This window comes from Erithacus rubecula (assembly GCF_903797595.1).
Source record: "Erithacus rubecula genome assembly, contig: SUPER_W_unloc_1, whole genome shotgun sequence".
NCBI classification, from domain to species: Eukaryota; Metazoa; Chordata; class Aves; order Passeriformes; family Muscicapidae; genus Erithacus; species Erithacus rubecula.
In genome coordinates this window covers 189,606-210,497 of record NW_027635709.1, presented here as the reverse complement: position 1 = coordinate 210,497, position 20,892 = coordinate 189,606, and the positions used below count along the sequence as shown (strand labels likewise).

Below are 20,892 nucleotides of genomic sequence, written 5' to 3'. Positions count from 1 at the left end.
TCTGCTAGATCAAGAAGCTACTGTCAGTTCAAGGCAGCCTGGTGCAATAGAAGCCAGGCAGGAGCTACAAGCAGGCCTGATCCCAGTCAGAAGGCTCAGATAGCACCATCTCATTCCCCAACCTGGAGACTCCTCTAGGAAGTTAGCTCTGCAATGCCATAACCATTCCTCCAGCATGGCTGTGAAGCAGAAACATTCAGGCCCCAAACACATTTGGCTCAGCCATTGCTGTGCTGCAAACAATCTTGTGTAGCAAATACAACACCTGTACTCATGTCCTGCTAATTTCAGCACTGTAAAAATATATACTTCTCCATTCTTGAGCCTGGAGGGAACAGCATGGGCCAGGCAGGGCAAGCACCCTGAAGGGGTGGTTGGCAGTGATTACCTCACTTCCTCTGCCGGTCTTCTGCATGAGGTCAAAGGACCTTGCCCCAGAAAACTGGCCACCAGCAGCACTTTTACCCCAAGTCCTTGTGTCCTGCTGCAGTCATATGATACCATGAACAGTCTTCTCCCTGGTCTCCTCTTTGCTGACTTAAGATGAATAAATAAATATAACAGGAAAGCTCATGGACTTTTGCCAAAGTGCTTCTCCAAATCAGTTTGTTCTTTAAGGTATAGACAGCTGTCAAACAGCAGCTTTAGTTTTCCAATAACCTTGTAGATAATTATGTATAGGTATTGATACTGGAGCACCACTGAATGTGTGAACAGCTGTTATTCAAAGCTTTGAGTAACCCATGCAAATAACTCAACAGGGAAGTAACAGTACTGGCATATTTTGATCTCACATTTTTATTAATAGATGTGCAGAATAGACAAAACATAACTACTGAAGGGGAAGACAACACAAAAATGCATCAGTTAATTTTTTTCTGGTAAATTATACTGAAGAAAAAAAGGAAACCATCTGGGATTTCAGCTAAGAAAACTACTAAGAAATGTAGCATACCCTGCTGGTTTCAGAATGGCTGCATTTGAAAGGGCAGGTAGTTTCAAATGTAAACACTAATATTGGCTGAGATGAGAAAAAAGTTAAGAAAAAAACAATACAAAGATCAGGTCAACATTTTTCCACAATTCCTTAAATAGGTAAAAAAAAACAAAACAAAAGAAACCCCCAAAACCAAACACAATACCCTCATTTTGGTTTGTATCTCAAAAAAAAAAAGAAACCTGCAAGTCAACAAGCAATGACACTGCACAGGACAGTGGGGAAATTAGTCTGGTTATGGTCAGAGCTCTCAAAATAGGTTGCTTTTTGTCTTTAGAAAGGTTAACATGAGATAATGCATCTTACAACACCAAGCTTGAAAATACAACTCACTGGAGAGCATACAGTGAAGATGGTCAAAAATACAAGGGAAATCCTGAAAGATGCATATAATTTCAAACCAAGTCAGCACAGCCAGTGTTGCCATACTCTGCTCCTTCATGCTCCCAACAGCCTCCCAAAACTGGAGACTGATTTTCTTGGCCCAGTGTGGCTTTGAGATGGTCTGGCATCAAGGAGTGCCAGAGGTCCATTTGCCAACACTGGCACCACCCTCCCGGGGCTGGTGTGAAGCTGGGAGCTGAGGTGGGGGGGGGGGGGGGAGGTGTGGGTGCTGCTGGCTCCAAAATGGACCAGGGGCTGTTAGTCCTTGATGGAAGGATGACCTGAAGGAGCCCTTGTGGGACACTTCAGGAGGGTTCCAGTTGCCTCCCCAGGTAAAAAGCAAGCAGGAGGTCAGACCATTACAGAACACACTGAGGACAAGGTATTGCCACTTGGGCTGCCTTCATTCTGCTTGAGGGCACACTAGCACGAGCTGGGGAAGAGGGACAGGGACTGTCCTTGCTGCAGCAAAACCCAGCCAAGCATCATTCTGACAATTTCAGAGCCCCTCAGGCCTTCTTCCCCTTCCCAAGGGCTGCCTGCCCCTCCTCTCCCTCCAGGCAACACACTTTAAGCTTGCTCACTCTCATCCTGCTCCTTGCTTCCCACCAAGCTGATCACAGAAAAAAGTTTATTCCCATCGAAGTACCTCTTGAGGGACTGCAGCTGGTGATGTATCATTAAAACCGCCAAGCTGTACCAAATGCCTGAGCCTGCAGTTCTTATCAGGGTGAGTGCCTCTTGTGAGAACAGTGTCTCACCAAGCAGAGCCAGCACCTCCAATCTGCTCCCCGGGCTGCCAGGGCTCAGTGCAGAAGGGCAGGGCTGGCTGCCAATCCATGTGAAAGGTGAATTCAGGACACTGCACTACAGCTGAACAAGAACACACTGCAATGGGGTGAAGGTGCGGAGGGCCCTAAGGTCTGCCAAGAGCTCCCAAAAACATGCAGGAAGCCGAGCTCAGGGCACCAGCTGAAACATACTCCTTGATAGGCTGTCAAACCCTGATTGCTGGCTTTCTCTTTCAGCCTGAAAGCACTATGTACCCTTCTCTATGTGGGGCTGCACACATCCACCCATGCCCCAGCCAGCCAGTCAGGAGAGAGCCCAGCACCCATCCATCTCTCTGCCCTGTGTCCCAGAAGCCACTGCAGTGACAGAAACAGCCTGGCTGCCTCAGGGAGCTTTATCTTCTGCCAACCCCACAGAGCTACAGCAGAGTGCATTTACCAACAGGTGACCTACATAAGCAACAGAAAGAAGGCTCAGGCCAGCACTGGACTTGGGCTGCAGGAAACAAGGGCTACTAGCAAGCACTGGAGAAGACGACTGTCCCACTGCCAAAAAGAAGTTTGGGATAAATGCTGGCCCACTGGACAGCGGGATACACTTCTGTTTTCCTCCCTCAGTAGAGGGGGGGGGGGCAGCTGGCAGCAGATCCCAGAAGAATGGCTAAACAGAACTTTTTCAACCCAAACCTAGTCTGAAAAAAATAATGCAACCCAGGGCTCAGTTGTAGAGACGTGAAGTGATGAGTGTTTATTTTAGGGTTCATATCACAAGCCTTTTTCAGAGACAAAGCTGATTGTGCCCTCTGGGGCTCCAGGGGCCAGCTATTTCCTAATTTGAGCAGGCTAAACAGATTTCTGTACCTTTCAGTAACATCTCATCAAGCTCAACACACAGTAGCTTTACACTTTCCACCTCACACCTTATAAAGGAAAAGCCACCACCACAAGGCTAAACAAATGTACACACGCTATTATTGTAAATGGAGCAGCTAAACCCTGACAATTTGCTTTGTGTGGATTTCTTTCTTCCCAGTAAATGCAGCACTTGAGCTCCTGAAAATCCATCTTCCAATGGGTTTGTTCCAGCTTTAAATACATTAAATATCTCAATGCAAGACTGTATTTAAATCAAGAATTTAAACACAAGCAAACCTGTTTCGCTGCGAGCATTTTGTAGAGAAATGAAAAAGGGAATTTCTTTTTAAAAAAGAAACCATAATACAGTGATGAAAGGGTTAAGAATGCAAGAATTCAGACATTCTGTGGAGGGTCTCTAAGAGGTCCATAAAAAAGGAGCAAACAGATCCATACAACAGGACACAGCAGGAGACAAAGTTTTCTTTTACTTCCCCCTCCCACCACTACTTTTTTGCTGGACTGCTGCTAGGTTACCACTGCTCCCTTCTGGCCTGAGTTGACAGGGCAGTATAGGGGCATAGAGGGAGCAGGTCAGGACTCCTCATTGCCAGAATCATCATCATCATAACAGTCGGCATCCTCCTCCTCCTCGTCTTCGTCATCAATGTCATCATCATACAAGTCGTCATAAAGCAAATCTGAACTGTTGTCATTGGAAGGCACTTTAGTTTTGATGCAGTACTCTGCCAGTGTAGTGGGGACCTTCACACCATCCTTCTCTGCCTCAGCTTTGGTAGCCAAAACCTGTTTCCTGTGGAGAGGAGGACAAAGCAATATGAGCAGGGCCATGTGCTGGCAGCAGTATGGCTCAACTACCCACCTCCCAACTAGCTCCTGCCCAGCCCTTCTGGCAGCTGTCAGGAGAGCTGACATTTGGCTGAAGCACCATATGCATCACTAGAAACAGATTTAGTTCCTGCAGCCCCAGGCTTGGGAGCACTTCAAGGGTGTTTGCAGCAGACACACTCTCAGCAACATATGAAATAAATTATTCTACAGGAATCTGCATTAGACCTGCCAGAACTCAGAGTAAATTCCATTACATTTGTTACAGAAGGGATAGTCACAGATTTCCTAAGATGACTTAGGAAATATCATCCAGAGATGCTATCCACAACCTCCCTCCACCACTGTGACTCTACCCCAACATGCTCAAAACTCTTATTCCTACAAGGATTTGTCAGCTGAGCTCCCACTGGAGGTTAAGAGCATGTGGCTGCACCCTGAGATGCATCTGTAACTCCAGCACTGAGGATAGCAGGAAACAAGTGTTTCCCTTTGCTCCAGGATGGGCTCTGGCTGGTGCCTCTCAGCAGTACTTGGACTGCGAACTGTTGCTGCCTTCTAGCAGGGAGAGGTGCAGATGGCAGTCTGTTCCTTTACTCCCACCCACATGCTCATTCTGCCATACTCTGTTTATAGAGTACATCCAGCTGAAGCCAATGGAGCTGGAGGGGACTAAAATAACCTCCCAGCAAGGCTCTTTGCACAGCCCAGGACAGTGACTGACTGCCCTGCGTAGCTCCAACCAGAGGTATATCCAGCTAGCAGTTAAGGCATACATGGTCTTGCCTCAGGCAAGTGTGACAGCAGTCCCATTGCTGTATGGGCTGCCCATTTGCCACTCCACAGCAATCTTGCTTTAAGTTTACATCATCTCCCTACAGCACCTGATGAACCATGAATTTCTCAGAAAAGGGCAGTAAAGACCAAACAGCGCTTTCAGCTAATCAAATCCAGCTGTGCAAGCACTTGCCAAATCCTACTGATATTCCTAAAAATTGGAGGGACAAGATTATTATTCATGAGTGAATTAAGCACAGAATTAGTAGCATGAAGGCAGTTTGAATCACATCCCAAACAATGCAAGCACAGTCCTCAAAGGTACACAGGGACATAGACTAGAATTTACTAGCAGCCAATAGGTTTTGCAGAGCATCATGCCAGATTAGTCAGAAAAAGAACAATACAAAGATAGAAGTTTGCACCATTTCTGTCCAGAATAATGAACTTGTAATAAAGCTGTAAATTTCATTTTGAAAGGAGCAACCACAGTGTCCTGGTTTGAAAGACAGGTATTTGCCAAGAAAGGCAGGAGTTCCTCCTTGAGATGGAGAATGCAGACCTCCCTCCCTCCTGATTATTATAATTCTGGAATCAGGGGCTCTCAGGCAGAAATATGGGGGTAGGAATAACATTTCTTTACTTGTGTATATATATATATATATATATATATATATATATATATATATATATATATATATATATATATATCAAGGCAAACAACAACAAACAATAAAACAGAACAGTAACCCAGTAACAGTTCCCAGTTCCAACAACACCTTTCCCCTGTGGTGCAGTTACTATCCCAGCTAGCAGGCAGTGCCAGCAAGCTCCCGGAAGTAGGGGGAGGTGCGGTGATCCCGCGTGGCTGCAGGGACACTGGGGGTGATGGCGGCTGTGTCTCGGATGGGAAGGGTGGAGGAGAGACGCTGCTCACGGATCTTGGGGGCTGTGTTGGTCTTGGTGCTCCAACAAGATGCGTGGAGGTGGGAGGCCATCTGGGCAGGGGGTTGCGGGGGTCCCCCAGCTGAGGAAAATAGCTCCCGGCGTTGGTGTGGCAGAGCGGGGTTTTTCCAGTGACTGTTCTCCTCCGAGCCAGGCGAGCGAGAGCCAGAGAGAGAGCAGCTACGCCCACCTCCTTTACTTGCCCGCCCCCCATCCGTGCTAGGGTGTAGCCAATAAGTTCTTAGCATCACAATGGGAAAAATTCCACAAAGAGAAAAGGGAAACAAAACCCAACCCCCAACACACAGCAAGAAGCTGGTTTTAGCAAATTCTGAAATCAGCCTGTTTTATAGGATTCAAAGCAGGAGGCCAGTAGCACAGCATCACACACAGCAAAGCTTACCTTATGATTTCAGCATACTCCTTGTCTTTTCCTTTACTGTCCCTCCATTTCCTGAACATGACTGATGCATCCACGTTGGCAGGAGAGAAAGTGTTTGGCTCATTAAGCAAAGAGATTACACTCAGTAAAATAGTTCTGAAAGAGATAATCACAACAGCAGAGTCAGAGCTAACACATTCATGAATTCTGGATGCTGACAACTTAAGTTGATACATCAGAAACATGTTCAAAGTCAAAACTTATGAATAATTAAGGATATCTAAGTGTATTGGGTTGATGTTGGCTGGATGCTAGGGACACACCAAAGCTGCCCTCACTCCCTTCTGCAACTGTACAGAGGATAGAAAATATAATGAAGGGTTCATGGGTTGAGATAAAGGCAGGGAGACATCACTCACCAAATACCATCATGGGCGAAACAGACTTGAACTGGGGATATTAATTGACTTTATTACTAACAAAATCAGGGCAGGATGAGAAGTAAAATAAGACCTTAAGAAACACCTTCCTTCCATCTGTCCTCATTTGAAGGACAGGTGTCTGCCAATAAAGGCAGAAGCTCCTTTTTGAAATGGAGTAAGCCCTCTCCCTGCCAAGTATTATAATTTTTGAATCAGGGACTCTCAGGCAGAGATCAGGGGGTAGGAATAACAGCTCTTTACTAATATATCTAACCGGACAAACAAAAACAACAGCAGCTACGAAAATTAACAAGGAAACAGAACAAATAACTCAATTCCAGTCCTTTTTTCAGCACAGACACACTCTGCCTGCGTCCAGTCCCGGTGGTGAAAGGTGGGGGGCAGGGTCCACGCAGCTGCGGAGGTGGCAGACGGGAGCGGGGGGAAGGCGGCAGCGGCAGCTGTGTCCCATGTAGGACAAGGGTGGAGGAAGGGCTCTCCGCTCACCGTTTGGGTTTTTGGTGGTCGGCTGTGGTCTCAGAGGTAGGAGGCTGGATGCGGAGCAGATGGCCGGACAGTGTCCGACCGGAGAAAACCTCGCTCCCCGGCATTCGGACCGCGTGGCTGGAAACGGGCAGTCCGCACTCCCCTCAGACTCCGCCGGCGAGAGAAAAGCCCGGGAGACAGCCCCCCCCCCCCCCCCCTTTGTCTCGAGCCACGAAAAGATTAGGTGTAACCCGCAGGCTTCCTTAGCATAATAATGGGAAAAAATTCTCCAAAAGAGGTGGAACAGTAAGGGAACAAACCCCAGCCCCCGACACCATCCCACCCTCCTTCCCAGCTCTACCTCCTCTCCCAGAAGCACAGGGAGACGGGAATGGGGGTTATGGTCAGTTCATCACTCGTTGTTTCTGCCACTGCTCAGGGACAGGAGTCCTTCCCTTGCTCCAACATGGAGTCCCTCCCACAGGAGACAGTCCTCCACAAACTTCTCCAACATGAGTCCATCCCACAAACGGTTCTTCAGCTCCAGTGTGGGTTCCTTTCCATGGAGTGCAGTCATCCAGGCACTGCTTGCTCCAATGTGGATCCCCCATGGGATCACAAGTCCTACCAGGAAACCTGCTCCAACATGGCCTCCTCTCTCCACGGGTCTGCAGGTCCCTACCAGTAGCCTGCTCCAGAACGGGCCTCCCACAGGTTCACAGCCCCCTCTCAGGCATCCCTCTGCTCCAGTGTGAGGTCCTCCATGGGCTGCAGGGGTACAGCTGCTTCATCATGGTCTTCACCATGGGCTGCATGTGATTCTCGGCTCTGGCACCTGGAGCACCTCCTGCTCCCCTTCTCCACTGACCTTGGTGTCTGCAGAGCTGTTCCTCTGACGTTCTCACCCCACTCTGGCTGCAATTATAACTGCACAGTCAGTTTTCTTTCTTCTTAAATATGTTATCACAGAGGCGTTACCATCATTCCTGATTGGCCCAGCTTTGGCCAGAAGTGGGTCCATCCTGGAGCCGGCTAGTGTTGGCTCTGCTGGACATGGGGGAAGCTTCTGGCAGCTTCTCACAGATGCCATCCCTGTAGCCTCTCTGCTGTCAAAACCTGGCCATGCAAACCCAATACACTAGGGACTGATGCCATCTGGGTTTTGCCTTTTTTTTCTGTTTTCTATAGTTGTCACACATATATTTGTAGCTCTGTAGCCTATTGTATTAGTGACTAGCTTTCTCAGTACTTTTCCATGGCCTTTCCCTAGGCAGAAAGATGAAACAAATTCCAGAGCTCCAAGCCCCTGAGGTACAAGGCCCCAGTGCTATCTTGGTTCTTCCTGGGAACCAAGGTCGAGAACAATTCTTCGAGATACATTCTCATGGACAAAGTAAAACTAGTGCTGAAGGGAGAGCTCCAGAGAAGGGGCTTGACCTAGGGGGGAATTGCATCACCACTTGTCCTTCTAAGTGGTGCTTTTTATCAATTATGCTAATTTCCTATAAAAATCTACTCATCACTGGAGGGGTGGGGTGGGTTTTTGTGGACATCTTTCCATAACTGACCCTGGAGGCCTTCAAATAAAGATCCCATTTATATTACCTCCTTACTAAAATTATCTCTAGTTTAATTTCCATGTTGGGAAAAAGGCAACAGGACAATAGTTGAAGTAAGAGCAAATACTTATGAACTTCAGACCGTGGTGATCAGCATAGAGAAGATGACACAATACAAACCTCAAAGACCTAATCTGATGACGTCATGTCTGTACATGTGCTTGTGATGGGGCAGCAGGTAAAATTTGTATCACACCAGAATTCAGCTTATCTGTACCACCTATAGATGGTGCAGGGTTGGAAACCTGCTTGGTGAGCCTGTTCTTCATGACATTCAGCCTCACAGCAGAAAGCCAGGCTCTTTGCTTACCCTGACCAATACAACCCAGATGAGGCTGCACTGCCTTCCCTATCCCACAGTGTATTAAGAAGTTGGAGCTGTGGCCAGGTTTCCCCTCTCCTCAGCCTGTGTACCAAAACTGCTGTAGCAGTACTTGAAAAATATCTGCACCGTCTTCCTCTTGCTGTACTCAACACTCAGTCAAGACACCAAGAGTCCAGCAAGACTGAGGTGCTGGTACTCGGCAAAGCCAGCATGAGTCAGTCATGTAACTCCTGGCAGACATTGCCTTCCTGGATTTCTAGCAGCAGCCCAGAGCTAGCCAGCTGCCCTGCTCTGCTGGCATTTACCAGGGACAAACACCACCTCCCTCACCCAGACCCTTTTCCATTTCTTATAACTATTTGCACTTCAGAGATTCAGCCCTTTGTTCCTCACACAGTGTCACAACCAGCATAAAACTCAACAGCAAATCCCATCAGGCAGCTCTACACACCTGGCCACCTGGCTGTAGCTACCACCACAACAGCTTCCTGTGTCTGAGGTGGTCCTGCTTTGAACAGCTTTTGATTTAAATGGAAGGGAAGAACAAGAGACAAGGAAATAAGTCTTGAAATACAGCAGTACATAACAACTGCTTTGCAGAACATGATTAAAGGAGACTACAGCCCCAACTATACTTGAACTGATTTAGAGGCACATTCAGAGTAGTGCATGCTGAGTGTATCTACAAGCATATAGTTTATCTGGGATACAATTCCAGGAAATGTTTGGCCATTTGGATGAAGAGTTTATAGGAAGGTTTTGAAACTAAACACTTGTATCTGGCCAGACTGTTCAGCATAGCTATCAGGAGAGTCATACACAACTCGCTTTCCAAATAATATAATTCAGTAGGAAATAGAACAGCAGCTCTGGAAAAAGCTGTCTGGTCAGACTGGAATGTTGGGCAGAAAAGAAATAATATTTTACTTCAACTCAATAATTCATTTAAAAGTCTGAATTCTCAGCAATCAGGCTGCAAAGCCAGCATGTCAGCTTCAGCATCATTATGGTAAAGCAAGCAAAATCTAGAGAAGGCCAAGGACAGGAATTCACATCTGGATTTAGCACCCACTCTACCATGCTTTATCTACTGTCTATTAGAGGTGAGACACTGCACTTTTCGTTTCTGACCAGCACATTAGATCAACTCCATCACTGCTGATATCCTTAAAAGCTGGCCAGTCTCCTCCAACTCAAACCCTGCTGCTGTGGGTAAGCAAGGTGAACAAGGTATAGTAACAGGAAGGGATCCCAGAACAGGGGATCTGACAGGACAGAAATCATAAAAAAGTTCCACCATGTGTGACTGAAAACATCCTCAGTATCACATACAAACTGCACCAGACTGGATACAGACTGACCCTCTCCAGTATAGTTATGGATCTGTTTCTCCCTTAGGTGAGGTTCTTCTGGCATGTTATTTCATGCAAGTTATTTGCATGAAGAGTGGGTATTTAAAGTCCACCTTTGCTTTCTTACATCCCCCACCCCATTCTGGGGAACAGTGTGCTCATCAGCTGCCATATCACTTTGGTTTAAGTGATTACCGTGCTGTTGTCTTCAGGGAGTGCCTATCCTGGTTTAGGAATGGTATTCCCCAATTTAGTACTCTCACTAAAAAGACCATGACCAGCAGTTGGCTCCCCTCCCCCCCTCTGATGGGAGGCAAAAAAGATCACGGGTTGAGATAAAAACAATTTACCAGAAACAGCAATGAGATTAGAAAACAACAATAACAGCAACAATATAAATAACAAAAGTGTACAAAAGGGAGGGTGATTCACATGCAAAAATGCTCACCATGGATCCTGGTCAACAATGAACAAATGGCGGGCGGGGTTTTTCCCCTCCTGCCACACCAGAGTTTTCTCCAGCGGAAGCTCCACCCTTCTCAGAAGCCAGTGCCCTACCCCCACCCCTGGCAATGATGTGAGGTGGCAAAAATAACCTCCTAGCCGTGGCCACACAGGTCCAGGCTTCACTCCCTCATGGCTGCTGTAAAAAAATTAACTCTGTCCTGGCCAGAACCAGGACAGTCCCTCTACACCCCTTTATCAGCAGAGGAGAGAAGCCAGTAGAGGCTCAAGGAATCATAACTGTTAACTACCTTTTTCTCTCCATATATCAACAAAAGTATCAGACTTAGACTGTACTGAAAGTAATGTTACATCTGAACAGTTTCTGCAAACAGCTCAATGCACTAAAGCAGCCAAAACCCCCAAGAAAAATGGGTATCCTCAGAAAAAAAAGCAGTAGTAAGATGGGGCATCACATATCAGCACAAGATACAGATGTACCAACATCTTGAATATTGTGCTGAATTCTTGCCTGTGCAACTCAAAAGAGAGTGAGACCAGGCAAGATAGGGAGAAAGGTTAAAATTTATCAAAGAGCCTCAACCCCTAAGCCCTGCCACCACTTCCTCAGCTTTATGGGATATAAGAAAAGCAATACTTTCTGCCATACAGATCACAGCTGCATTCTTTCACCTCTTGCTGGATGTTTGCTATATTTACTTATGCCAGCCTCATCTAGCTCCGAGTGATGGGAAAGTCCATATTGACTGTGCTTAAAAAAATTAATAAGCATGCTTGAAACCATTAGGTGTAGAGATGTGCACGTGCTTTCAAAGTTGAAGAATGACATTCCTCACTCCAGATACTTCAACCAGTCATCTGTAGTAAGCAAATTTACAAAATTCAGCAGCTGAAGACAAGCCCAAGGTTACACAGGCAGCAGGCTAACAGTGAAGGACAACTTTTATTTCTGCTTGCTGATACAGCTAGGAAATGTTTTCTCTCCAAATATCACTGTTAAGACCAACATGTTCCAAGAGTAAGCACCAAAAACTGCACCATGGTAAGGGAGAGCAGAAATCAGAGAACTAGTACCATAAGAAGTTTCATGTCAATCTTTAGGGTTGTATATCGTGAAATACTCAAAATGTGTGTGCATTATAAGCAACTAATGCCAAAAGCTGTTTTCTAAGTATAAGTTGAATCTTGTCACCTAGTCATAACCATACCAGATGTATGAAAAAAACAGTTTAATAGCCATCTGAGCAGAGGGACAGATAAATGTTAGCTTAGAAGTATAACAAGATAGTATTTAAGCCTATTTTTCCTTTTTAAAAATCTGAACTAGAATGTGTATTTGGTACAGATGGATTAGATAACCATTACTTCAAGCTTTAAGGATCAGATTCCCAACCCTTCATGACTTCATGCAGCTAAGATACACCGTTTCTCTTGGGCCTTTTTAACCTTCAAGTAGCATGCTCCAGGAGGAAAATCAGTTGTTATAATTTGCTGACTGCTACAATTCCTAGTCTCCTGCTATGTTAGCTCTAGTTCACCACTTTGCAGTGTGTGTTACAATCATATTTCAAGGGTCAAGAATCCATTGAATCCCCCTTGCTAGATCTTTGCTTTGACAGAGACTCTTTTCAAATGAATTTTGTGAAGCCAAGTTAGATGAAGGCTAAGTTAAACTGTCAGACAATCCTTTTCAAATCACTGTATTCCCTCAGGTGTCCTGAGATCCTTACCTGGATTTACCAATCAATAACAGATTTCAAGTTGAGGAACAAACATGTAATAAAACTGAGAGCAAGAATAATTTTCATATGATAAAAATCTAGAGGCAATTATTTTAACCTTATTTGGATAATAAATCAGATTAAAATGTTAGAACAGAAAGTACCTTACTTCAGGGTTTTTTCACTACATCACTTACTACTCCAGCTGCACAGGTAAACTGCTACTTGATATGAGTTTCATCAGTTCTTTATTGGCAGTATCTTGTAATGAGAATTAAATTAAGCTGGTGTTTAGAAAGACAAAAAAAAGACAGGTCAGCCCCAAATGCCTCTAATACTTAGTGATCCTTTGGGTCTTTCTGTCAGGAAGAAAGCTACCTGGCTAACTGCTCAAGATATCACACTGCAGGAGAGGAGACGCAAATACTGTAAGGCAAACAGCAGGCAGTATTATGAATAAAATTACTCCTACTGGGCACAAATACCCAAAAATGTTCTTTTCCACTAGTGGCATCTTGGAAGAGTTTGAAAATCCTAACTATAGGATAACAATGACCGGGGAAGGGCAGAAAAATTGAAATCAGTTGCTTTAGGAGCATGAAACCCTGTGAACAGGACAGATTTCTCCACATTGTTAGCCCATCATTGGGGCATCTCAGCATCAGCACTTCAGACAACTTGATAAGTCTGGTTCCCACCCAGTTAAGGACCTAAAGCTCCCAAAGTCTTGAATTCTGTTCCAAAACTTTCCCAACACAGGCCTTAGTCTTGGAGAGGGATCACAAGCCTTTGAGGTCACTGTTGTACATCACAGATTCACAGTTACCTGACATTTTGGGTAGGGTTCCACCTCTCGGAGGGCAGCTCTCCACTTTGTGGGTCATCTACAGGTGGGTGAAGAATTGAAATACATACATCTCCATTCTGCAAGACAGAAACAAAAGTTGAGAATAGCCTGGCTTGAGGCAGAGATTTGATGACACAACCAAGCCAGCTGACCTAAATGGACCAAAGGGATATTCCATACCATATGGCATCAACTCAGATATAAAAGCTTAAGAAGGGGGGCATTTGTTATTTGCAATATTTGCCTTCCGGAGCAACCACTACATGTGTTGAAGCCCTACTTCCTGGGAATTGGCTGGACATCACTCACTGATGGGAAGTAGAGAATAAAATCCTTGTTTTGTTCCCCTTTGTCTGCGTGTTTGCAACCTTTTGCTTTAGTAAACTGCCTTATCTCAACCTGCAAGTCATTTTCCATCTTATTTTCTCTCCCCTGTCCAGCTGGGAAGGGGGAATGATAGAGCAGCTTGGTGGGCACCTGGCATCCAGCCCAAGTAACCCACAAGTCCTTTTTAGTGGCAAACAAAGGCAGTTAGATATATTGCATGTTATAGTTATAATAGTTATTAAGTAGCAAGCTCCTGTGTAAGACATGGAGATTGTCAGCTCCACCGCTTATCTCTTTATTTTGCTGAGTTTGGGAACATGTAGTAACAAATGATGGCTCTGTGCTTTGCCATGGCATTGATGGCCTTGCTGTGCTGGGGGAGTTATCTTGTGGAGAAGATGAGGGAATACATCTTCCAGCATGGATTTGGGAGGGGCAGGTCCTGCCTGACCAACCAGATCTCCTTTTATGATCAGGTGACCCACCTGGTGGATGAGGGGAAGGCTGTGTATGTTGTCTACCTGGACTTCAGCAAGGCCTTTGACACTGTCTCCCAGAGCATACTTCTGGAAAAGCTGGCAGCCCGTGGCTTGGACAGGTGCACCCTTTGCTGGGTTAGGAACTGGCTGGAGGGCCAGGCCCAGAGAGTGGTGGGGAATAGTGTTGCATTGAGTTGGCAGCTAGTCATTGGTGGTGTTCCCCAGGGATCAGTGTTGGACCCAGTCCTGTTTAGCATCTTTATTGATGATCTGAATGAGGGGATCAAGTCTACCACTAGCAAATTTGCAGATGACACCAGATTGGGAGGGTGTGGAAGATGTTACTTCCCCCAAACAGGGCCCCTGGGACCTGATTCCTTAAAGAAACCCCTTAAAGAATGCTCCCCCCCTCCTTATCAAAACTTCTGCTATCTCTTAGGATTCCTATTGGTTTTAAAAGATGTTAAGTGATTGGTCTTTTCTTACTTAGAATTTTAAGGTAATTGGTTAGTTTGTAATTTGTAGTTCTTATTGGTTAAGATTTCAATCCTCTAGAAAGCTATAAAAGCCCTTTGTTATATCATATAATCGGACTTCGTGAGTAGATTCCCTTCGGAGAAATAAAGATACCTTCGAAACAGCTACAGTGAGTCCCTAAGTCTCATCTCTGCTGGCGAGTAGCTGTCCTTGGGGCTGGAACAAGTCCAGTCTCCAGGCAGCTTCAGGAGGGGGTCAGTCTGCTGGAAGGTAGGAGAGCTCTGCAGAGGAACCCGGACAGGCTGGATAGATGGGCCAAATCCAACAATATGAGGTTTAACAAGATCAGGTGCTAGGTCCTGCTCTTTGGTCACAACAACCCCATGCATAACTACAGGTTAGGGACAGAGTGGATGAACAGTGGCAAGGCAGACAGGGACATGGGGGTACTGATTGACAGCAGGCTGAACATGAGCCAGCAGTGTGCCCACATGGCCAAGAAGGCCAATGGCATCCTGGCCTGTATCAGCAATAATGTGGCCAGAGGAGCAGGGAATTGATTCTTCTCCTGTACTTGGCACTGGTTAGACTGCACCTTGAATACTGTGTCCAGTTGTGGGACCCTCAGTTTAGGAAGGATGTTGATATGCTGGAGCATGTCCACAGAAGGGCAACAAGGTTGATGAAAGGGTCTAGCACACAAGTCCTATGAGGAACGGCTGAGGGAGCTGGGGTTGTTTAGCCTGGAGAAAAGGAGGCTCAGGGGAGACCTTATCACTCTCTACAACTACCTGAAAGAAGGTTGTAGCCAGGTGGGGGTTGTGCTCTGCTACCAGGCAACCAGTGACAGGACAAGAGGACACAGTCTTAAGCTGCGCCAGGGGAAGTTTAGACTAGATATTAGAAACTGGTTCAGCATCAGAATGTGCTGCCCAGGGAGGTGGTCATGCCTTAGGATTTAGCTTTTATATTTTTCAGATCCTGTACTGCTTTAGTGTATAACTCTAAAACTCCATAGTCTGTCAGGTACCGTTCTCATATTTTATTCAGACAAAACAATTCTTCTCTAGGCCTGAAACTCAAAGACACCTTACTGTCTCAGGCCCTGAAAAGTATAAACAAAAGTGAATTGGGGGGGGACAAACTGGGGGTATATGACTTTATTATCTGAAGTTGTAATTGGAGGATTAACCCCAATATGTAAATGGACAAAATCTATATCTGTCTGAAAAACTCGTGACCATTGTCCATCTGGGGTGTAGCCTCTTTGAGGCTTTGACTGCCCAAGGTGTACCAATTGAAGGCCTTTAATAAATACCCGCTTTTATTTTCTTAATCTTGTCTAGCCTCTGTTCCAGGTAGCCACTCCAAGGCATTGGTGGAGTCACCATCCCTGGAGGTGTTTAAGAAAAGACTGGAGGTGGCACTTAGTGCTATGGTCTACTTGATAAGGTGGTGTTAAGTCACAGGTTGGACTCAATGATCCCAAAGGTCTTTTCCAACCTAGTTGATTTGGTGTGATTCTGTGATTTCCCTCTCCCTACCCTGGATTAATGTGTATGGTTTTATTATGTAGGCTCCTGAGGTCCTTGTTCATTGTTACATGATCTGTTTAATACCACTAAATAATACTTTCAGCATATTATGGGGTTTGTGGAATCTGGTGTTGTCCTGGTGTAAGAGAAAGCAAATTTTGGGTGATGCAACTTTAAATGTGCCCTGAAGCACCTGGTCCCTGGGTGGCAGGATTTGGGCAGGTTCCAAGGGTGGCTATCACCTCCCATTGCCTGGGACTTTGCACCTGAACAGGTAATCAACCCTGACAAACTGACCTGTCACCTGATAGAAGGATGCCTTGCCTACCCCAATGAAAACCAGCAGCTTCTCACCCAATACTGGGGCCTGGCCTGTGCCCACTGATCCACAGTTCAGTACTCTCAGAGGACTGTAGTTGAGGCAGGAGCCCAAATTGCATTTGAGGACACTATGGCTGAGACAGGGACTCAAACAACTACAGTAATTGACCCAGTAGTGAAAAAGTGGACAAAGAGAACAACACATCCATACCATCAATTAAAAAGGGAGGAAGAGGAGGAGGAAGAATAAGGAAAGGAAGCATCTGATCAAGAAGCCAATCATTCAACAAAGAAATTGGAGAAAGGAGTGAGACAATTCAAACAGGAAACCAAAGTTACTCAGTCCCTGACCTCATCAGAATTTTGAGACTTGCAAAAACATTACAGCCAGTAGCCAGGTGAGAGGATTTCTGTCTGGCTGTTTCGATACTGGGATAATGGGGCTGGCAGTCAGGACATAGAAGGTCATGAAGCCAAACCGCTGTTATCGCTTGCTAGAGATTGGGAAATTGAAAGAGGAATTGGAAAAGGGGCAGAAATTTGCAGCCTCTGGAGATGGCTCTTCTCAAGTGCAAGAGCAAGGGTTGGAGTGTGTAAAACAGACGCCTCTCCGAGTCCCTCAGAGAGAGAACAGAATGAAAGGATTGAATTAAAACCTTTAGAGAAATTAAAGTATATTAAGCTGCACAGACATGAAGCAGAAGTCTTAGTTTTAAGTAAGAATATGCCTTAAGAGAGTAAAAAGCCCTAGAATCTAGTATAAAGTTCAGGCCTCATTGAAAGTTCAGAAACTTAGCCCCAGACATAATGAAAACATAGTAAGAACATTGCTTACATTTTCTAGATAGAACGGTGTCTTAGGTTGCAATACAAGATGTAACCAAAAGTATGTATTCTATCACCATCTGTTAAAACCTGGTGGAGCAGTCATCTTTATCTTTCCCACAACCCATCCTTCCTCCAGGAAGATATCGTCTGCTAATGGGCCATTAAGTCCCACTGTATGGTTGATAAAATTACATCATTCCATTGGGAGATGCTCCAGCCAGGGGGAGGAGCCAAGCCTTTCCTACCTAGATAAAACACTGAGATTTGGAACACCAAAGCAGCCTTTTACCACTGGATTCCAGAGGAAAACTGGGTCTTTCCACATCATCACTGGACCTTCAGAGGAAAACTGCACTCTTCTACAGGACCACTGCTTCAAATGAACCACATCTGTCGCTCCAGGAGGACTGCAGCCACCATTTAATTGGACTACTAACAACACCCTGACTGACAGGGTGTCAGGTTGTATTCTGACTTTCAGTGTTTTGGGATTGTTCTTTGTAATATTGTATTTCTATTTTAATTTTCCTAGTAAAGAACTGTTATTCCTATCTTTGCCTGAGAGCCCCTTAATTTCAAAATTATAATAATTTGGAGGGAGGGGATTTACATTCTCCATTTCAAAGAGAGGCTCCTGTTTTTCTTAGCAGACACCTGTCCTCTAAACCAGGACAAACGGATAGAACCATTTACATGAATAGAAAGAGCTATATGCATAAGTTATGTGTAAGAATTAACACCACTTTTGTACTATAGAACTAGGATTCTAATAGGTTTAGAAGGAATGTTTTAGGTTTGTGTTTTTAGCTCATTGGATGATTTACAAATAAAAACCCTTGCATTGGAGTGAAAAAAACACCTCTATCCACCGCCATCATCACTACCACCACACACATGGAAGAAGAAGAAGAGGAAGAACAAGAAGGAGAACAAGAACAAGAACAAGAAGAAGAACAAGAAGAGAAGAACAGAAGAAGAAGAAATACCAGGGAGCTGCTGTCTCTGCTCGGGACTCTATGCCAGAAAGCTTTAACATGGACTTTAACATTCTGGACTCTTTGTCTTAGAAACTGATGTGCTTCTACAATAAACAACTTTACAGCAACCAACAACTGCTCTTGTTTCTTTGAAGACCTAAACCTATTAATAACTCAACAGGCAAGATATCCATTTAAAGAAGATTCTGTGAATTCCCCAAGGAAGTGATCCACTGCAGACAAAGCTATCCAGTACTTGAGAGAATAAGCAGTGCTGGAAGTCATCTATATTTATAGTAGGACCCACAGCTGGTCTGTGGGTTAGAGATTTTTTTGAGAAGTATTCTTTGACCAAGGCTGTTGGCATGGAAGCCAAGAGAAGAAGAAGAAAGTGAAGATAACTAGGAAAAATATCCCACAGCTGTGGAGAGTATTTTTAGAAAAATCCTGGGAAGAATAGGGGTGGAGAACTTTCCGCCAATGATTCCTATGTTGACTAATTGTGACCAATGATGAAAATGTAAACTGTCTAAAGGGTATAAAAGATGGTGTATTATTATAATAAACTTCTGAAGTATAGTGTACATTTTGTGTGTCACGCCTGCCTCTCTAGTGACATATAGTGATCTAAAAAGTGACAGGGTCTCTAAAGATCCAGAGGATGGCCCTTGCACACTGGCCATGTGGTGGAAGGTGGCTCAAGGTGCCCCTGCATCATATTCTAACGGCAGCAATGTATTACTCGCAAATAGATACACCAACTGCTTTGTGGCTCAAAAACTGTAGACAATCTTTGTACCTCCTCATCCCTACAGGCCAGCACCTCAGCTGTCAGGACCTGCCCAAGTGATTGGTCCTCTCCTGCCCTAGTCAGAGGGAAAGGAAGCCCCAGGCACATGCCACATGGTGCACTCTGGTTCTTCCTATTTGACCAGGAGTTGGAAATAAAGTGACATGATGAACCCACCTTTCAGCTGGAAGCCCATATATGTGAACTGAGAGGGAAGAGAGCTGTTAAGAAAGGGTCATCCAAAATGACCATCAGTATAGTTACTGCAGAGACACAAGAAGGCAATCAGCGATCTCCCACATAGAAGAACTGAAATCATGTCCTTTGATCCTGGTGCGGGGACTTCTGATCTGGCATCGCAAAGGTCAGACACTGAACACTCCAGTGAGGAACATGAATGGAGGGCTGTAGTAATGCTGGACAAGGTTTAGGCCATGGTGGACATGTCTGTACAAAGCTGGCCCTTGTGTGCACCAGCCAAAAACTATATTTAGTTGCTATGTTTTGCTGTCTAGTTATTTTTCTGCATATTTTACTGTTCATTCACACGCTTCTTTCACACGCTAGCTGTTTTTATGTATTTCTTAGTTTAGACCAGTGTTTACAACAGGTGCACAGCATGAGAAAATTTTAGGAGTTTTCAATAACTTGTTGAAACCCCCCCAAGGCCGCTGGAACATAAACTATGCTAAATCAGGAGAAAAGAAGTTGAAAACACAGAATACCAATATTAGAAGATTCAATATAATAGGAGGCGGCAAAGATCCTGAAAACCACCAATTACGGACTTTAAGGGGTTTAAATGAGTGGATGAGTATCCTAAAATTACCAACTGTAAAGTGTGTTCCCACGTGGGTGATGGTTCTAGAAATGTATAATTAGGGTGAATTGTAAACAATAAATCGGTTTCTGCAAAATCATATTGATTTGCTGTCCAGAAGTCCCATTTTTTCCCACAGAGGGCCCCTGCCTTCAGCCAGTAGGAAGAAATGTATGATCAGATATATCAGACTATATGGATTCCATGGCCTGGCATGCCATATCTACAGAAGTATAATGCTTTGGTAGACATTAGTGCACAGTGTGCACTGGTGCCATCAGGGGATCTCTGACGTGACAGATGCCAAGAATTTTCTGTATTAGAGGCTGAGGTGAGTGGGAAAAGCACTCCATTGTGACTGGCCCAGAGGCCCCTTGTATCTTTGGTATCAACTGCCTCAGGAGAGGGTACTTCAAGGATCCAAAGGGGTACCAATGGGCTTTTGGTGTAGCCACTGTGAATACAGAGAAGATCAGTTATCCACCCTGCTTGACCTCTCAGAAGATCTCTTCATTGTGGAAGTGCTGTGAGTTGAAGACCAGCAGGTACCAATTTCTACCAGGACTGTTGCACTGGTGGCAATACCACACAGAGACTCCCTGGCTCCCATCCATGTTCTGAATCATCAACTGGAGAGCCAAGGAGTGATCAGTAGAACTCACTCACCTTTTAATAGTCCCATATGGCCAGTGCAAAAATCTGATGGAGGGTGGAGGTTAACAGTAGACTATTGTGGTCTGAATGAAAAACCATCACCACTGAGTACTACTGTAGTAGACATGTCAGACCCCCAGTATGAACTGGAGTCTAAGGTGGTCAAGTGGTGTGCTGCAACTGACATTGCTGATGCATTTTCCTCAACTCCTTTGGCAGCAGAGTGCAGACCACAGTTTGCTTTCATGTAAAGGGGTGTCAAATACACATGGAATCAACTGCTCCAGGGGTGGAAACACGGCCCAACCATCTGTCATGGATGGATCCAGACTGCCCTGGAAATGGACGATGCCTCTGAATGTCTACAATATAATTGTGTGGGGCAAGAAGGCAGAAGAAGTGTTTGATAAGGACAAAAGAATAATTTAGATCCTTCTGTGTCTTGGGGTGACTTTATGATGCTTGTA

The 20,892-nt window shown here is 45.1% G+C and overlaps 1 protein-coding gene across 1 annotated transcript in view; it reads right to left on the bottom strand.

The window, feature by feature from the left end:
- Positions 1 to 772: 772 nt before the first annotated feature.
- LOC306814080 (ubiquitin-conjugating enzyme E2 R2) overlaps positions 773 to 20,892 on the bottom strand; it is a 128,935-nt gene continuing 108,815 nt past the window's right edge. Inside the window, exons 3-5 of the mRNA XM_079329795.1 lie at positions 13,197 to 13,294; positions 6,002 to 6,136; positions 773 to 3,841 (exon numbers count right to left, since the gene is read on the bottom strand). Coding sequence (XP_079185921.1) covers positions 3,622 to 3,841; positions 6,002 to 6,136; positions 13,197 to 13,294 — 453 coding nt within the window. The 3' untranslated portion in view covers positions 773 to 3,621. The remainder of the gene's footprint in view (positions 3,842 to 6,001; positions 6,137 to 13,196; positions 13,295 to 20,892) is intronic.